Source organism: Megalobrama amblycephala, linkage group LG21 (assembly GCF_018812025.1).
Source record: "Megalobrama amblycephala isolate DHTTF-2021 linkage group LG21, ASM1881202v1, whole genome shotgun sequence".
Taxonomy (NCBI): domain Eukaryota; kingdom Metazoa; phylum Chordata; class Actinopteri; order Cypriniformes; family Xenocyprididae; genus Megalobrama; species Megalobrama amblycephala.
The window spans coordinates 5,260,815-5,274,595 of record NC_063064.1 but is presented as its reverse complement, the minus strand read 5'-3'; the positions used below and the strand labels follow the sequence as shown (position 1 = coordinate 5,274,595).

General features: G+C 36.6%; 1 protein-coding gene across 1 annotated transcript in view; it reads left to right on the top strand.

Moving 5' to 3' along the window:
• Positions 1-215: 215 nt before the first annotated feature.
• pusl1 (pseudouridine synthase like 1) overlaps positions 216-13,781 on the top strand; it is a 30,688-nt gene continuing 17,122 nt past the window's right edge. The window contains 5 exon segments of the mRNA XM_048173281.1: positions 216-669; positions 773-830; positions 6,146-6,333; positions 13,341-13,461; positions 13,463-13,491. Coding sequence (XP_048029238.1) covers positions 611-669; positions 773-830; positions 6,146-6,333; positions 13,341-13,461; positions 13,463-13,491 — 455 coding nt within the window. The 5' untranslated portion in view covers positions 216-610.

Below are 13,781 nucleotides of genomic sequence, written 5' to 3'. Positions count from 1 at the left end.
TAATGCTATCCATAATTAAGAATCTTCCATATCATTCCAAAATATTGTACTAGAAATACATATGAAAAAATAAAAGATCAAAGGTCTGCTTCAAAATTCCGCAAAACTCATATTTAGTGTCCATATCTGTGTAAAATCTTTTAAAACAATGTTTTAAAAAATGCTACGTCAGGTTTGTCCCTGCTGCTCCCGCGGATTTTTTTGAAAGGTTTTTTGTCGTCCTCCGATACCGCCTATAAATTTACAACACCTGCAAAATAACTATTTTCAAACCAATCCGAAAATTGAATACAAATAAATACTCGTTGTAAGGTAAACAGGTCTAAAGACTGAAAATATCTGTGTTTTGAGTGAATTTGGCAGTTCAACGCCTTTTTTTAAACAGGCATCGCTTCGGCTTCTAAACGTCAGACAGCAGCTGAGTTTTCCTTTGAGGCGCTCACACATGGCTCTAATTTTTAACATGACTAGTTTTGTGTGTGCATTATTTGGGATATACGACATGTTAATTAATATTTATCTATTGACTTATGTGTGATACATCCGTTGCTGCTTTTTTAATCCTATTAACGCCTCGTACTGACAAACTAAACGAATATATCCTGGAAACATGCAACACTCCACCGCACGTTATTTAATATTTTTCCAATACGCAGGGACTAAATACAGGTCTGTCTCCTCTCCATGACAAGCACAGTCACGCTTCTTCCTCAATTGAACTGTAATAACACCACATGCATAATTACATGTCTGCTTGTCATTCTGTCCTCAGTGGCGTGATGAAAACACCAGCCGATCAAGCTGTAGAGGGGGTTGAGAATCATTTAGAGGTCAGTCTCTGCCTGACAATCAAAAACAGTTAACTGTCTCAAATGTTTCTTTTTTGTTTGTTTTGTTATTTTTTTATTCTTGTTTCGTTAAGAACATGCATTTAATAAGTTTGTCACTGAAATCAAACCATTTTGCATTCAAACCCTCAAAATCAAACCCTCATCTGCATTCTGGTGCTTGTCTCAAAACATCTGCCATCCTCAAAACAATATGTCTGCTCATTAAATTGCATTTCTTTTGGAAATATTTAGAGGTAAAATCCCTGTGTGATGCAGTTCATTTGGAAGGAGAGATAGCTCTTTAATTTACACACATTGACAGTGTTATACTTATGCAAACTGGAATCAACACAGTTTTTAATCTGCATTTACAGAACCACAATCATATTTTATGTGTGTAAAGGACATTCAGATTAGCATGCCTTGAATTATAATGTTACTAATGAAAGATTTTTAGAAGAGATCGGAAACATCTGACAAAGTTTAAAGGATTAGTTCACTTCAGAATTAAAATTTCCTGATGATTTACCCACCCCCATGTCATCCAAGATGTTCATGTCCTTCTTTCTTCAGTCGAAAAGAAATTAAGGTTTTTGATGAAAACATTCCAGGATTTTTCTCCATATAGTGGACTTCAATGGCCTCCAAACGGTTGAAGGTCAAAATTACAGTTTCATTGCAGCTTCAAAGCGTTCTACACGATCCCAGACGAGAAATAAGGGTCTTATCTAGAGAAACCATCACTCATTTTCTAAAAAAATAAATAAGATTTTATACGTTTTAACCATAAATGCTCATCTTGAACTAGCTCTCTTCTTTTTCTCTATTAGAATTCCAGCAGTGTAGACGCTGCTAAGTGTATTACTGCCCTCCACAGGTCAAAGTTTGAACTAAATTGTCATATACAATATGCTAGTGCAAGTATATAACATTTAGTTCAAACTTTGATCCTTAATTTCTTTTCGACTGAAGAAAGACATGAACATCTTGGATGACATGGGGGTGAGTAAATTATCAGGAAATTTTAATTTGAAAGTGAACTAATCCTTTAAGTTATGCTATATCTGTAGCTTGATCAATTCTCTTTATAATTGTTTAAAGGTGCCATCGAATTGAAAATTGAATTTACCTCGGCATAGTTGAATAACAAGAGTTCAGTACATGGAAATGACATACAGTGAGTCTCAAACTCCATTGATTCCTCCTTCTTATGTAAATCTCATTTGTTTAAAAGACCTCAGAAAAACAGGCGAATCTCAACATAACACAGACTGTAACAGTCGGGATCATTAATATGTATGACCCCAATATTTGCATATGCCAGCCCATGATTGAGGCATTAGAAAAGGGCAGCCAGTATTAACGTCTGGATCTGTGCACAGCTGAATCATCAGACTAGGTAAGCAAGCAAGAACAATAGCGAAAAATGGCAGATGGAGCGATAATAACTGACATGATCCATGATAACATGATATTTTTAGTGATATTTGTAAATTGTCTTTCTAAATGTTTCGTTAGCATGTTGCTAATGTACTATTAAATGTGGTTAAAGTTACCATCATTTCTTACTGTATTCACAGGAGACAAGAGCCGTCGCTTATTTTCATCTTTTAAACACTTGCAGTCTGTATAATTCATAAACACGTCTTCATTCTTTATAAATCTCTCCAACAGTGTAGCATTAGCCGTTAGCCACGGAGCACTATCAAACTCATTCAGAATCAATTGTAAACATCCAAATAAACACTGTACTTACGCGATTAGACATGCTGCATGACGAAACACTTTGTAAAGATCCATTTTGAGGGTTATATTAGCTGTGTGGACTTTGTTTATGCAATGATAGAGTCGAGATCTCGCGAGGGGGGCGGAGAGCGCGCGATTTAAAGGGGCCGCAGCATGAATCGGCGCATTTCTAATTATGCCTCAAAATAGGCAGTTAAAAAAATTAATTAAAAAAATCTATGGGGTATTTTGAGCTGCAACTTCACAGACACATTCAGGGGACACCTTAGACTTATATTACATCTTGTAAAAAAAAAGTTCGAATGGCACCTTTAAATGGCTGAAAACATTGAGAATATGGGATTCAGAATATTATATAAACCAGGAAGTAAAACCTTTTTGAAGAAATTTGAAAAAATAAAACATTAAGGTGCAGTAGGTGATCTGGGAAATGCTAACATTAGCCTGCTAGCAGAGCCAGGCTCAAGGCAAAAGCGAACTAAGCGGCTGCTTAGGGCCCCCGTGGCCACCAGGGGGCCCCCAAGAGCGCATTAAATGACAGCTTGATTTTTACTGCACACATTCTATCAGCTGCAGTTCTGGCGCCTCCATCCCAATACTGTACTTGACGTACATTGGCATTATATATTATATGCAGCGGAAGAGTTAACACTCACAGGGACACTGCACTTATTCACAATCACAAAAGTTCATTTATTTGCATGTGCTTTAAAGCCTTGCCAGTTAAACATTTAATTCACATGCTGTTCTGACATGCACTTTTTCTGAGCGGGTACACCCGAAGCGTGCACACACTAAAGGCCTGTCAAACAGCGCCTGATTACTGGACTTTATCTTTCGTGTCTGATTGCGCTAAATACACACAAGGTTTGCATAAACACAGTTGATTATGTCTAAAGTGAAAGTAATCAAGTTAAGAGAAAAATCAGACGTGTGTTTGTATGTTAGATGCGAGGAGGTCTTAAAGGTGCCTAGATTGTTTTTTTTTTTTACAAGATGTAATATAAGTCCTAGGTGTCTCCTGAATGTGTCTGTGAAGTTTCAGCTCAAAATACCCCATAGATTTTTTTTTAATTAATTTTTTTAACTGCCTATTTTGGGGCATCATTAACTATGCACTGATTTTTTCAGCACGGCCCCTTTAAGAGATGCGCTCCCTCTGCCCCACGAGCTCTCGACTATATATGCATCGCATAAACAAAGTTCACACAGCTAATATAACCCTCAAATGGATCTTTACAAGATGTTCGTCATGCATGCTGTATGCATGCTTCGAATTATGTGAGTAAAGTATTTATTTAGATGGTTACGTTTGATTCTGTGTGAGTTTGAGGCTATGCTCTGTGGCTAAAGCTAACATTACACACTGTTTGAGAGATTTATAAAGAATGAAGTTGTGTTTATGCATTATACAGACTGCACGTGTTTAAAAATGAAAATAGCAACGACTCTCGTCTCCGTGAATACAGTAAGAAACGATGGTAACTTTAACCACATTTAACAGTATATTAGCAACATGCTAATGAAACATTTAGAAAGACAATTTACAAATATCACTAAAAATATCATGATATCATGGATCATGTCAGTTATTATTGCTCCATCTGCCATTTTTCACTGTTGTTCTTGCTTGCTTACCTTGTCTGTGCACAGATCCAGCCATTAATACTGCCTTTCCTTGTCTAATGCGTCGAATGGGCTGGCATTATGCAAATATTGGGGTCATACATATTAATGATCCCGACTGTTACGTAACAGTCGGTGTTATGTTGAGATCCGAGTGTTTTCCGGAAGTCTTTTAAACAAATGAGATTTACATAAGAAGGAGGAAACAATGGGGTTTGAAACTCAGTGTATGTCTCTTCCATGTACTGAACTCTTGTTATTCAACTATGCCGAGGTAAATTCAAATTCTGATTCTAGGGCACCTTTAAAAGACAGCAGCCTAATAGTAAACATGCTGCCCTTAAAGGGATAGTTCATCCAAAAATGAAGTTTCTCTCATTATTTACTCACTCTCATGCTGTTCCAAACTTGTATTAATTTCTTCCTTGCACTGAGCATAAAAGAAGATATTTTGAAGAATGTGGGTAACCAAACAATCGATGGGCCCCACTGACTTCCTAGTAGGAAAATTATACTATGGAAGTCATTGGGGACCACCCACTATTTGGTTACCCACATTCTTCAAAATAGTTTTTATGTTTAACAGAAGAAAGAAACTCAGTCAAGTTTAAAACAACTTGAGAGTGAGTAAATGATGACAGAATTTTCATTTTTGAGTGAACTGTCCCCTCAATGTTAATACATTTATTATTGTTATCTTGTTACAGGTCCATCTGATTTGTTAATTTTATGCCATTATTTAAGTATTTAATTTTGTACATTTACATGTATTTTTTATATAAGAAGATAATGTTTATGTAACCACACTTCAGAACGTTTAGCCATTGCCCTGTGTGTTGTGATTGAACAAGTTGCAGGGGTAACGTTGCATGGTGTCTCTCTCTCTCTCTCTCTCTCTCTCTCTCTCTTTCTATAATGTACCTTACTCTTGTGCCCAGTTGCGTTCTCAGGTACCGAAATTTGGCACCAATTTAATGTGCATTTAATTTGATTTAATGTGCATCGTTACTCTGTAGTACTGACGTAATTTGGTCGGTGCCCTTAAAAGTACAGAGTTCGGTACCCAGCCCTAATTTATAAATCCGTAAGATCTTACCTTCATGCTGTGGAAATACAAACCGGAAGACAAACGAGTGCCACGCTCAAAAGGGGCGGGGCTACAGTACATAAGAAAAGATCTATACAATATTGTTTCAAAGCAGCTTTACAACAGGAATAAACTGCAATATAATGATCCAGTGATGCAAACTTCATCATATAGAAGTAAAATCAAATTCTGCTGTAAAGCAGCTCTAATAAGACAACAGTGTCATTAGCTCTGTCCCAAATGGCAGCCTAAACACTCACGGTCTTCCTACGAGTCTGCACTTTTGGGATGTAATGCCGCTTTGACTGTCAGGGAAGAAGTCTGCTGCGGGTCTTGCTTTAGTGCGGGCAAAAGTGCGCATCGAGGGTGCATAACGGCCGCAAAGGGGGCGCTCACGAGCACCCTTCTGAAATGTCAAATGGGACACCCTACGGTCTCGTGGACTTAACTGACACACGCACGCAGCAGCCATTGTAAATTTACAAGACTGCAAGTGCACATGAAGTGTGCCTTTTGGGACAAGGCCATTATTCAGCTCAAGTCAGTTCAGTGTTGATTCAGTTCAGTTCAATAACTGTAAAGTTCATCAATTATGAAATGAGTTCAGTACAGCTATAAGCAGCTCTACAGAAGACGATAGTGTCGTTATTCAACTCAGTTTAGTTCATTAATGAAATTCGTCAGTTATGAAACAGTCAAACCAGCTGTGCAGAAAACAATGGGCGTTATTATTGTTCAAGTTTTGCTTCTCATCCAATACTGTCAGTGCAGTCGCATCAAAAATATTACTGAATATTAAGTGTCTGAATACCATGAATTTCATTGCTGCTGTTTGTTTTGTTTTTTTTCTGTGTAGAATGCGGTGCGAAAGCTAAAGCCGGTCAATGAGGTGTCAGTGTCCATCTCCAGTAGAACAGACACTGGTGTGCATGCCTTGTGTAACTCTGCACATGTGGATATCCAGCGGAGAGCAGACAAACCACCACTGCTGGAGCAAACCCTGGTGGATGCCTTAAACTTCCACTTGAAAGCAGAACCTATAAGGTGGGATTTAAAGAGCTGTATGTTTTATGTTTATATCACAGTTTCCACTAAAATATTAAGCAGCACAGCTGTTTTCGACATTGATAATAATAAGAATGTTCTTGAGCACCAAATCGGCATATTAGAATGATTTCTGACCTGAACACTACATATTGTCATATATTTAAATAGAAAGCATTGCAAAACTACAGAATGTTTTAAACAGGTTTGCTCAGACAAACAGATTTAGGGTGTGTTCACATTTCTCTTGGTTGGTTTGGCCCGTACTGAAAAAGAAAATGAGACATTTAGTCCTGGTTTGCTTAGAGTTCACACACTCATTTTTAACACTGAACATAAAGATACAAAATTAAAGGAATATAAGGGTAAGATTACAACCTGATTAGACAGATTTCATGATGTACAATTTGCGACTGAACTTACCAAACATCCAAAACAATGCGCTCGTTTTACGTGCGTACATGTGATGGTATTTCTACTAGCTGAGAAGTCATGAATTCCTCTTTATACGCACACAAACAAAGATCTGCTGCAAGAATATGGCGTTGATGATGAGGAAAAACCAGGTATGCTTAAGCATTCTGTCCTTTTATCGTCGCATCTTGTGACATCACGTCCTGTTTTTGTTTCGTTTAGATGTTTTCATTCTGTGTTGCGTTCATATTTCAGTCAAAGTCCCTCTAAGGGAGCAATAAAGCATTAACTTCTCAAAGTGTTTCTTTTAAAAGGCTTTTAAACAATGTCACACTCTGTGTAGAGTCAGACAGGTCAAAACATAGCTAATTCAGATCTGCTGTAGTCTTTGGAGGTTGCTTAGATGTGAAAGATCAGGGCCAGTTATCTGGAGATTCAAACCCCTGAAGGGGGAATTCATGGGAATTACTAGGATCCCCAGTCGCTATTGTGAAAGGGATATAATCCCATGTTGCTCTAGGCAGACCATCCTTGTATTAAATGTTCTGTAAATTGCTTTTACAAAGTCACCTTGACTTCTTTAGTGTGCTGATATGTTGCTTTGAAGTTAGTGACCAAGTGAATCCCTTAAAGGGGTGGTTGATCATGATTTCACTTTGTTAACTTTAGTTAGTGTGTAATGTTGCTGCATAAACAACATCTGCAAAGTTACAACGCTCAAAGTTCAATGCAAAGAGAGATATTTTCTTTTAAAGAATTCTTTGCTTAAGAAATACAACAAACGGTTGGTAGGAACTACAACGAGCTTCTTCTCAGGTTAATGATATCACTAGCCCTAAAATTTACATAAACCCCGCCTCCGAGAACATGCACAAAGGTTGCCATGCCGTCATTTTACGCCGGACTGCTTCACAAACGAGGGTCAGTTCAACGCTGGATTTGCACAAAAGATTAACATGACGGCACATGCTAGTCGATGAGTTAAATCAACTCCACAGAAACGACATAAATTTATCCACTAACCATTCAGAAACGTCCAGTTTCATTCTAAAAGTTGTAACTTCTTCCTGAGTCTCTCCATCAGTGTCGACTCCGGTTTGAACAATGTAAGGCTGAACACCGTTACTGACAATCCTCAGTTTGGCTGCGTGAGATTCTCCAGCTTTGTTGTTGTTGAGCAACCGAAGCACAAGCTGTTAAAGCTCCGCCCTCTTCTGGAATTTCAATTCAAAAATATTATGTTATTTTTCATCGTCAACACTGAGATCTTTCTGTGTAAATTAGAGCTTTCTGGGATATTAAGTGTTATTCTGTCATGCTTCATTTATTAAATATAAGATTTACATACAAGGTATTCAGCAAGGGCCCATTAAATCGATCAAAAGTGACAGTAAAGACATTTATGTTGTTAAAGAATTCATTACATTGTTAAAAAATATATATGTTATGTATATATGTACACAGTATATGCATATATCACAGTTTCCACAAAAAAACGAAGCAGCACAACTGTTTTCAACATTGATAATAATAAGAAATGTTTTAGAATGATTTCTGAAGGATCATGTGACACTGAAGACTGGAGTAATGATGCTGAAAATTCAGCTTTGCATCACTGGAATAAATTACCATTTTATTTAGTTATTTTAAATTTGTAATAATATTTCACAATATTACTGTTCTTACTGTATTTTATCAAATAAATGCAGGATTGATAAGCTTAAAAGACTTTAATCATAAAAAAATCTTACAGACTCCAAACTTTTGACCAGTAGTGTATGATAACAGTAGTGTATGATGTTGATGTGTAATTCATACTGAAAAATTCAATGTATTGTTATTTAAAAAAAAAAATCACATTAGTTGAATTTAATTTCTTTGAATTCTCTACTTTTTTAAAGGGTTAGTTCAATCAAAAAAGAGAATTCTGTCATTAATTACTCACCCTCATGTTGTTCTACACCCGTATGACTTCTGTTCATCTTTGAAACACAAAATAAGATATTTTTAATTAAATCTAAGAGATTTCTGTCCCTCCATTGACAGCTTCAAAAAGTTCATTAAGATATCGTAAAACTAATCCATATGAATTGAGCAGTTTAGTCCAAATTTTCTGAAGGAGATTTTTTTGATGCGTCAAAGTGGTAGTTGAGTAGACTGTCAAAGGAGGGAACAAAAAATCTCTCAAATTTCATTAAAAGATCTTAATTTGTTTTAAGAATTAAATGGAAGGCTTATGGGTTTGGAACAACATGAGGGTGAGTAAATAATAACAGAATTTTCATTTTTGGGTGAATTAACCCTTTAAATTCAAATTTTTTTATTTGCTATTTCAATCCAAATTGTATAAGTTTGTGTAGTTGGCAGGTGGGATGAGCAGTGATGAATATTTTAGTTGTTGTGAGTTGGGGAAGCTCAGGAACAGTTCACATCAAGCTCTGTCTCTGCAGTATGTCATTAATGCTCATCATGCACTGATGCCTGGGATTGTCTTTGAATGCTAAAGGAGTTTATTAATTTAGTAACTGCTTCAGTGCTATTTTCATTTTACAGTTTGCCTTATGTAACAAAAACTATTTAAAACTGAGGGCACACAGTGCTCATGTCAGGTCGGTTTGTGTTTTATTCCATGTTCCTGTTAGCAGCGATTAGCGACCGCTGGTAAATCATTAATACCCACTGACAGACTCCTCTGGGAGCCTGAGCATGTCATCTTCTTTATTTGGTGTTGTGAGTGGAGGAGCAAACTGGTGGAAATTGCCCCTAAAATGTCCCAGCAACCCTGCAGAGATGCGGCCAGTGTAATGGTGCTTTTAGCCGGAGATGCTGCTGGCAGCTGTGTTCTTTCTGTGTTTACAACTCACTGATCACTGAAACTGAATCCACATAGACACTTAAAGGGTTAGTTCACCCAAAAATGAAAGGTAATAAAAACATCATCAAAGTAGTCCATGTGACATCAGTGGGTTAGTTAGAATTTTTTGAAGCATCGAAAATACATTTTGGTCCAAAAATAACAAAAACTACGACTTTATTCAGCATTGTATTCTCTTCCGGAATCCTTTCCATTGAATTGATAATGTTTTTATTACCTTTCTGGACATGGACAGTGCACCGTACATACATTTTCAATGGAGGGACAGAAAGCTCTTGGACTAAATCTAAAATATCTTAGTCATTAATCACATAATTTTCATTTTTGGGTGAACTAACCCTTTAATGATCGCTAATGAAAGTCTCAAAAGTCTCTTATGCTCAGCTCTTTTGCTGAAATTCCCATACTTGCCTGATATAGGTTTCCAGCTGCTGAAGAGTTTGTGACGTATTTTTCGTTTAATGTTTCTCTAAAACCTTTATATATCTTTCAGCATTCATAGTGCCTTCCAAAACATGCAAGCTGCCCATACCGTATGCACTTATGCACCCCCATACCATCAGAGATGCTGGCTTTTGAACTTGAACGCTGATAACAGGCTGGAAGGTCTCCCTCCTCTCCCCCCGGAGGACACGGCGCCCGTGATTTTCAACAAGAATATCAAATTTGGACTCGTCTGACCATAGAATACTTTTCCACTTTAAAACAGTCCATTTTAAGTGAGCCTTGGCCCACAGGACACGAACAGCGCTTCTGGACAGTGTTCACATATGGCTTCCTTTTTGCATGATAGAGCTTTAGTTGGCATCTGCAGATGGTACGGTGGATTGTGTTTACCGACAGTGGTTTTTGGAAGTGTTCCTGGGCCATTTAGTAATGTCATTGACACAGTGATGCTGATGATGATGCAGTGTCGTTTGAGGGCTCCTTACGCACAGAGATTTCTCCAGTTTATTCGGCCTTATTTTATTTAAAGCACATGATTTCACAAAATTGCCACAAAACGAGACCAAATTGTCCCGGATATTTAAAATGCGGGGGTAAAAAAAAACCTTTATTTTTTTTTGGAATCTTTGTACAATATATGTACAAATGTTTCTATTAAATTCCTATAATTTAATTATGCATAATTATATATAATTATAGGTTTGGCACTTTACTGATAATTTCAATTAATTAAATTATTTCTTTATAAAAATATGTTCTCACAAAAGTAAAATATGCATCTGAAAATCAGTTCCAGTATGTGAAATATCACCTTCATTAATATCACATGTTTTGATACTGATGTAATTTCTTAAATTTTTTATAAATTCTGATACAAATATATATATTTGTATTTTTATTTACAGAAAGGGCATCATTAGTCTAATTTTGCTAAAATTTTTGTAACGTGGTTAGCAGAACAGTAGCAGTTTATCCCACATCTATTAACAGTTCTGTGTAAAAGTCCCATTTCTGATAACATAACATAACATAACATAACATAACATAAACAATCTTCATTCGACTCATATGACCTCATCACAGTAAGTGTGTTGAATGTCAACAGGTTCCGTGACTTTTGAACTTGATCGTTTTGTCGATTTGTCACATTACCATTAAACTCACCAGTATACTCACAGAATATCCATACAGTCTTCTCATGAATAGTAATGAAGCCCTCTGTCACGTGTTTTGGGAGGTCTGATGGTGAGACTGGTCCTCTCAAAAGGCCTCATGGGACTTTAATGCATGAATGTTTAATGAAGAGTTGAAGCTTTTTGTGAGTCAACAAAGAACTCATGGGGATTCAAGACCACCAGTTTAATCCATAAGAGCACTTAGTCAGATGAAGACCACCATCACAGCAGGTGACAGTGTTTGGAGCCGTATCTAGCATCGTACAAACTTTACAGATGTTGTATGTTTCACTGTGATTCAACTAATTACTATAAATATGTAAATGACATTGAATATGTAAACTAGATTTGAATGTGTTCTGAAGAAAATGTGAGGTGTTTGCCTGTGCAAAACTTGCTGTCCTGCTACTAGGGTGTTGATATGGGCGGTTCTCAAGGCTGTGCGGTTTCTAAGGTGTTCTGAGAGGTTTTTAGTGCGTTGCTAAGTGGTTGCTGTGATAATCAGGTTTCTAGAAATGGTTTGGTTCTTTCGTCAAAGTATATCTATGGCAGTGGTTCTCAGTAAAGGGAGCCAGGACCAACTAGAGGGCCTCAGCATACTTCCAAGGGGGCCGCAGAATGGCTTAAAATCTTATATATTATTTAATTTATCCTTTTAACAACTTAAATTTTTATTCAAGAACCAGATCTTGCATGATCTCCGATAGTCATACTGTATGAGTGAATTTTAAGTGTGATTTCTAGACCTGGAAAAGTCATGGAAATGAATAAAATCTTAAATACATTTAAATTTTTTATGAATTTATATGAGCAATATCACACTCATAGCCGTGCGATATGGCTGTATATCATCACGGCTGTGATTCGGCCATAGGCACGAGGCCGCAATCAATCACAGCGTGTTGATATACAGCCATGTTGCATGGCTACAAGTGTGATATCGCGTTTATAAAATCTTAAATACATTTAAATTTTTTATGAATTTATATGAGCAATATCACACTCATAACCGTGCAAATATGGCATATTATATAAAATGATATTTATTGAACAACAATATTTAAATTAACAATAATAATAGCCATTATAAAAGACATAAACATAAGCAAACAATAAACAATCAAATAAATAAAAAACACAAACAAACAATTTAGTCAAACGAACAAAAGTAGTGCTCTAGTACAGGATTTAAGTTAAATATAGCCTAAATATAAAGGTATGAAATTAAATTTTCCCCTTAACCCAAATTGTTTTGCACTGGAACAAGTAATAGATTAATAAGACCAGAGATTGCCTGTTTGATATACACTAAATTAATTATATTTTTAACCACTGCCTACATAAGAGTCAGCGGCAAATACCTGAAGGACTGGCCGAGATGAAGCTGTTCTCTGTGGGTACATGAGTGTGACGGCCTGGAGCTTGCATCTGCATCAAAACAAGTGTCAAAACAAATAGTTAAATAAATAAATAAATAAATATATATATATATATATATATATATATATATATATGTGTGTGTGTGTGTGTGTAAATAATTTTTTTTTTTTTTTTTTAAGTTAATGGGTTTACAAAATTTTATTTAAATGACAAATTTAATTATTTTAACATTTTTTCCACTCCTAGCTTGATAAAAATTTGAAAATAGGCAGTTTTGACATTGTAGCAGAAGTGTCATAAATATCTTGAGGGTCCTTCAAATGTTGTCTTTGATGCTTGGAGTCAAAAAAGTTGAGAACTCTGTGTCTATGGGAAATTTTTGGCAAAGACCATTAAATTATTTAAGCAGTACATCAAATTTTGCTTTACTTGAATATGTCGTGTTGAGTAGATGAAGAAACATATTTCCGTGTTGCTATTGTGTTCTGTCCTCAACCACGAGTATAAACCAGATTTGTTTGTTATTACATCAAGATGCATTTGAATTTCAAGAGACTATTGTTTTTCTCAGGATATTTCCTTCAATGTCTTGATTACTCTGGACTAACTTGAATCTTTTTCAGTGGAAATTGGCTGGTGAGTTTGCAAAACAAACACAAGCTTTTGCATTACCAGATTTTGAATCAGTGTCTGTTTTTCTGTCTTTTTTTTCCCAGAATCACCAGGGCTTACCGTGTCCACAGCGACTTCCACGCACGCTATCAGGCCATATCACGGACATATGTGTACCGCTTTGCTTTGGGTCTCAGACATCACACAGAAATGCCAGTAACGGAGAGAGGATCTTTGCTGGGCATTACGAGACACGTGAGTGCCACCCCCGCTCTTCTGCACGTGCTCAGAGGGCCTCTGTTTTAAACCGCATCACTACGCCCATGTCACAGAAGCTAAATCCTCTCAAAGAGCAATAGGAAATATGCAGTGGAAAAAACTGCACATGAATTATACACAGTCACAAACAAGACCCATCGTAAGGGCAAGTGAATGATTACCGGTTATCTAGGCCAACACTGAAACCAAACACGAATGCAGATGAGGAAAGTATGCATTGTTTCAGCAGTGCATGCCTCAGATGTCTTTTTGAAGCCCACGTCGGA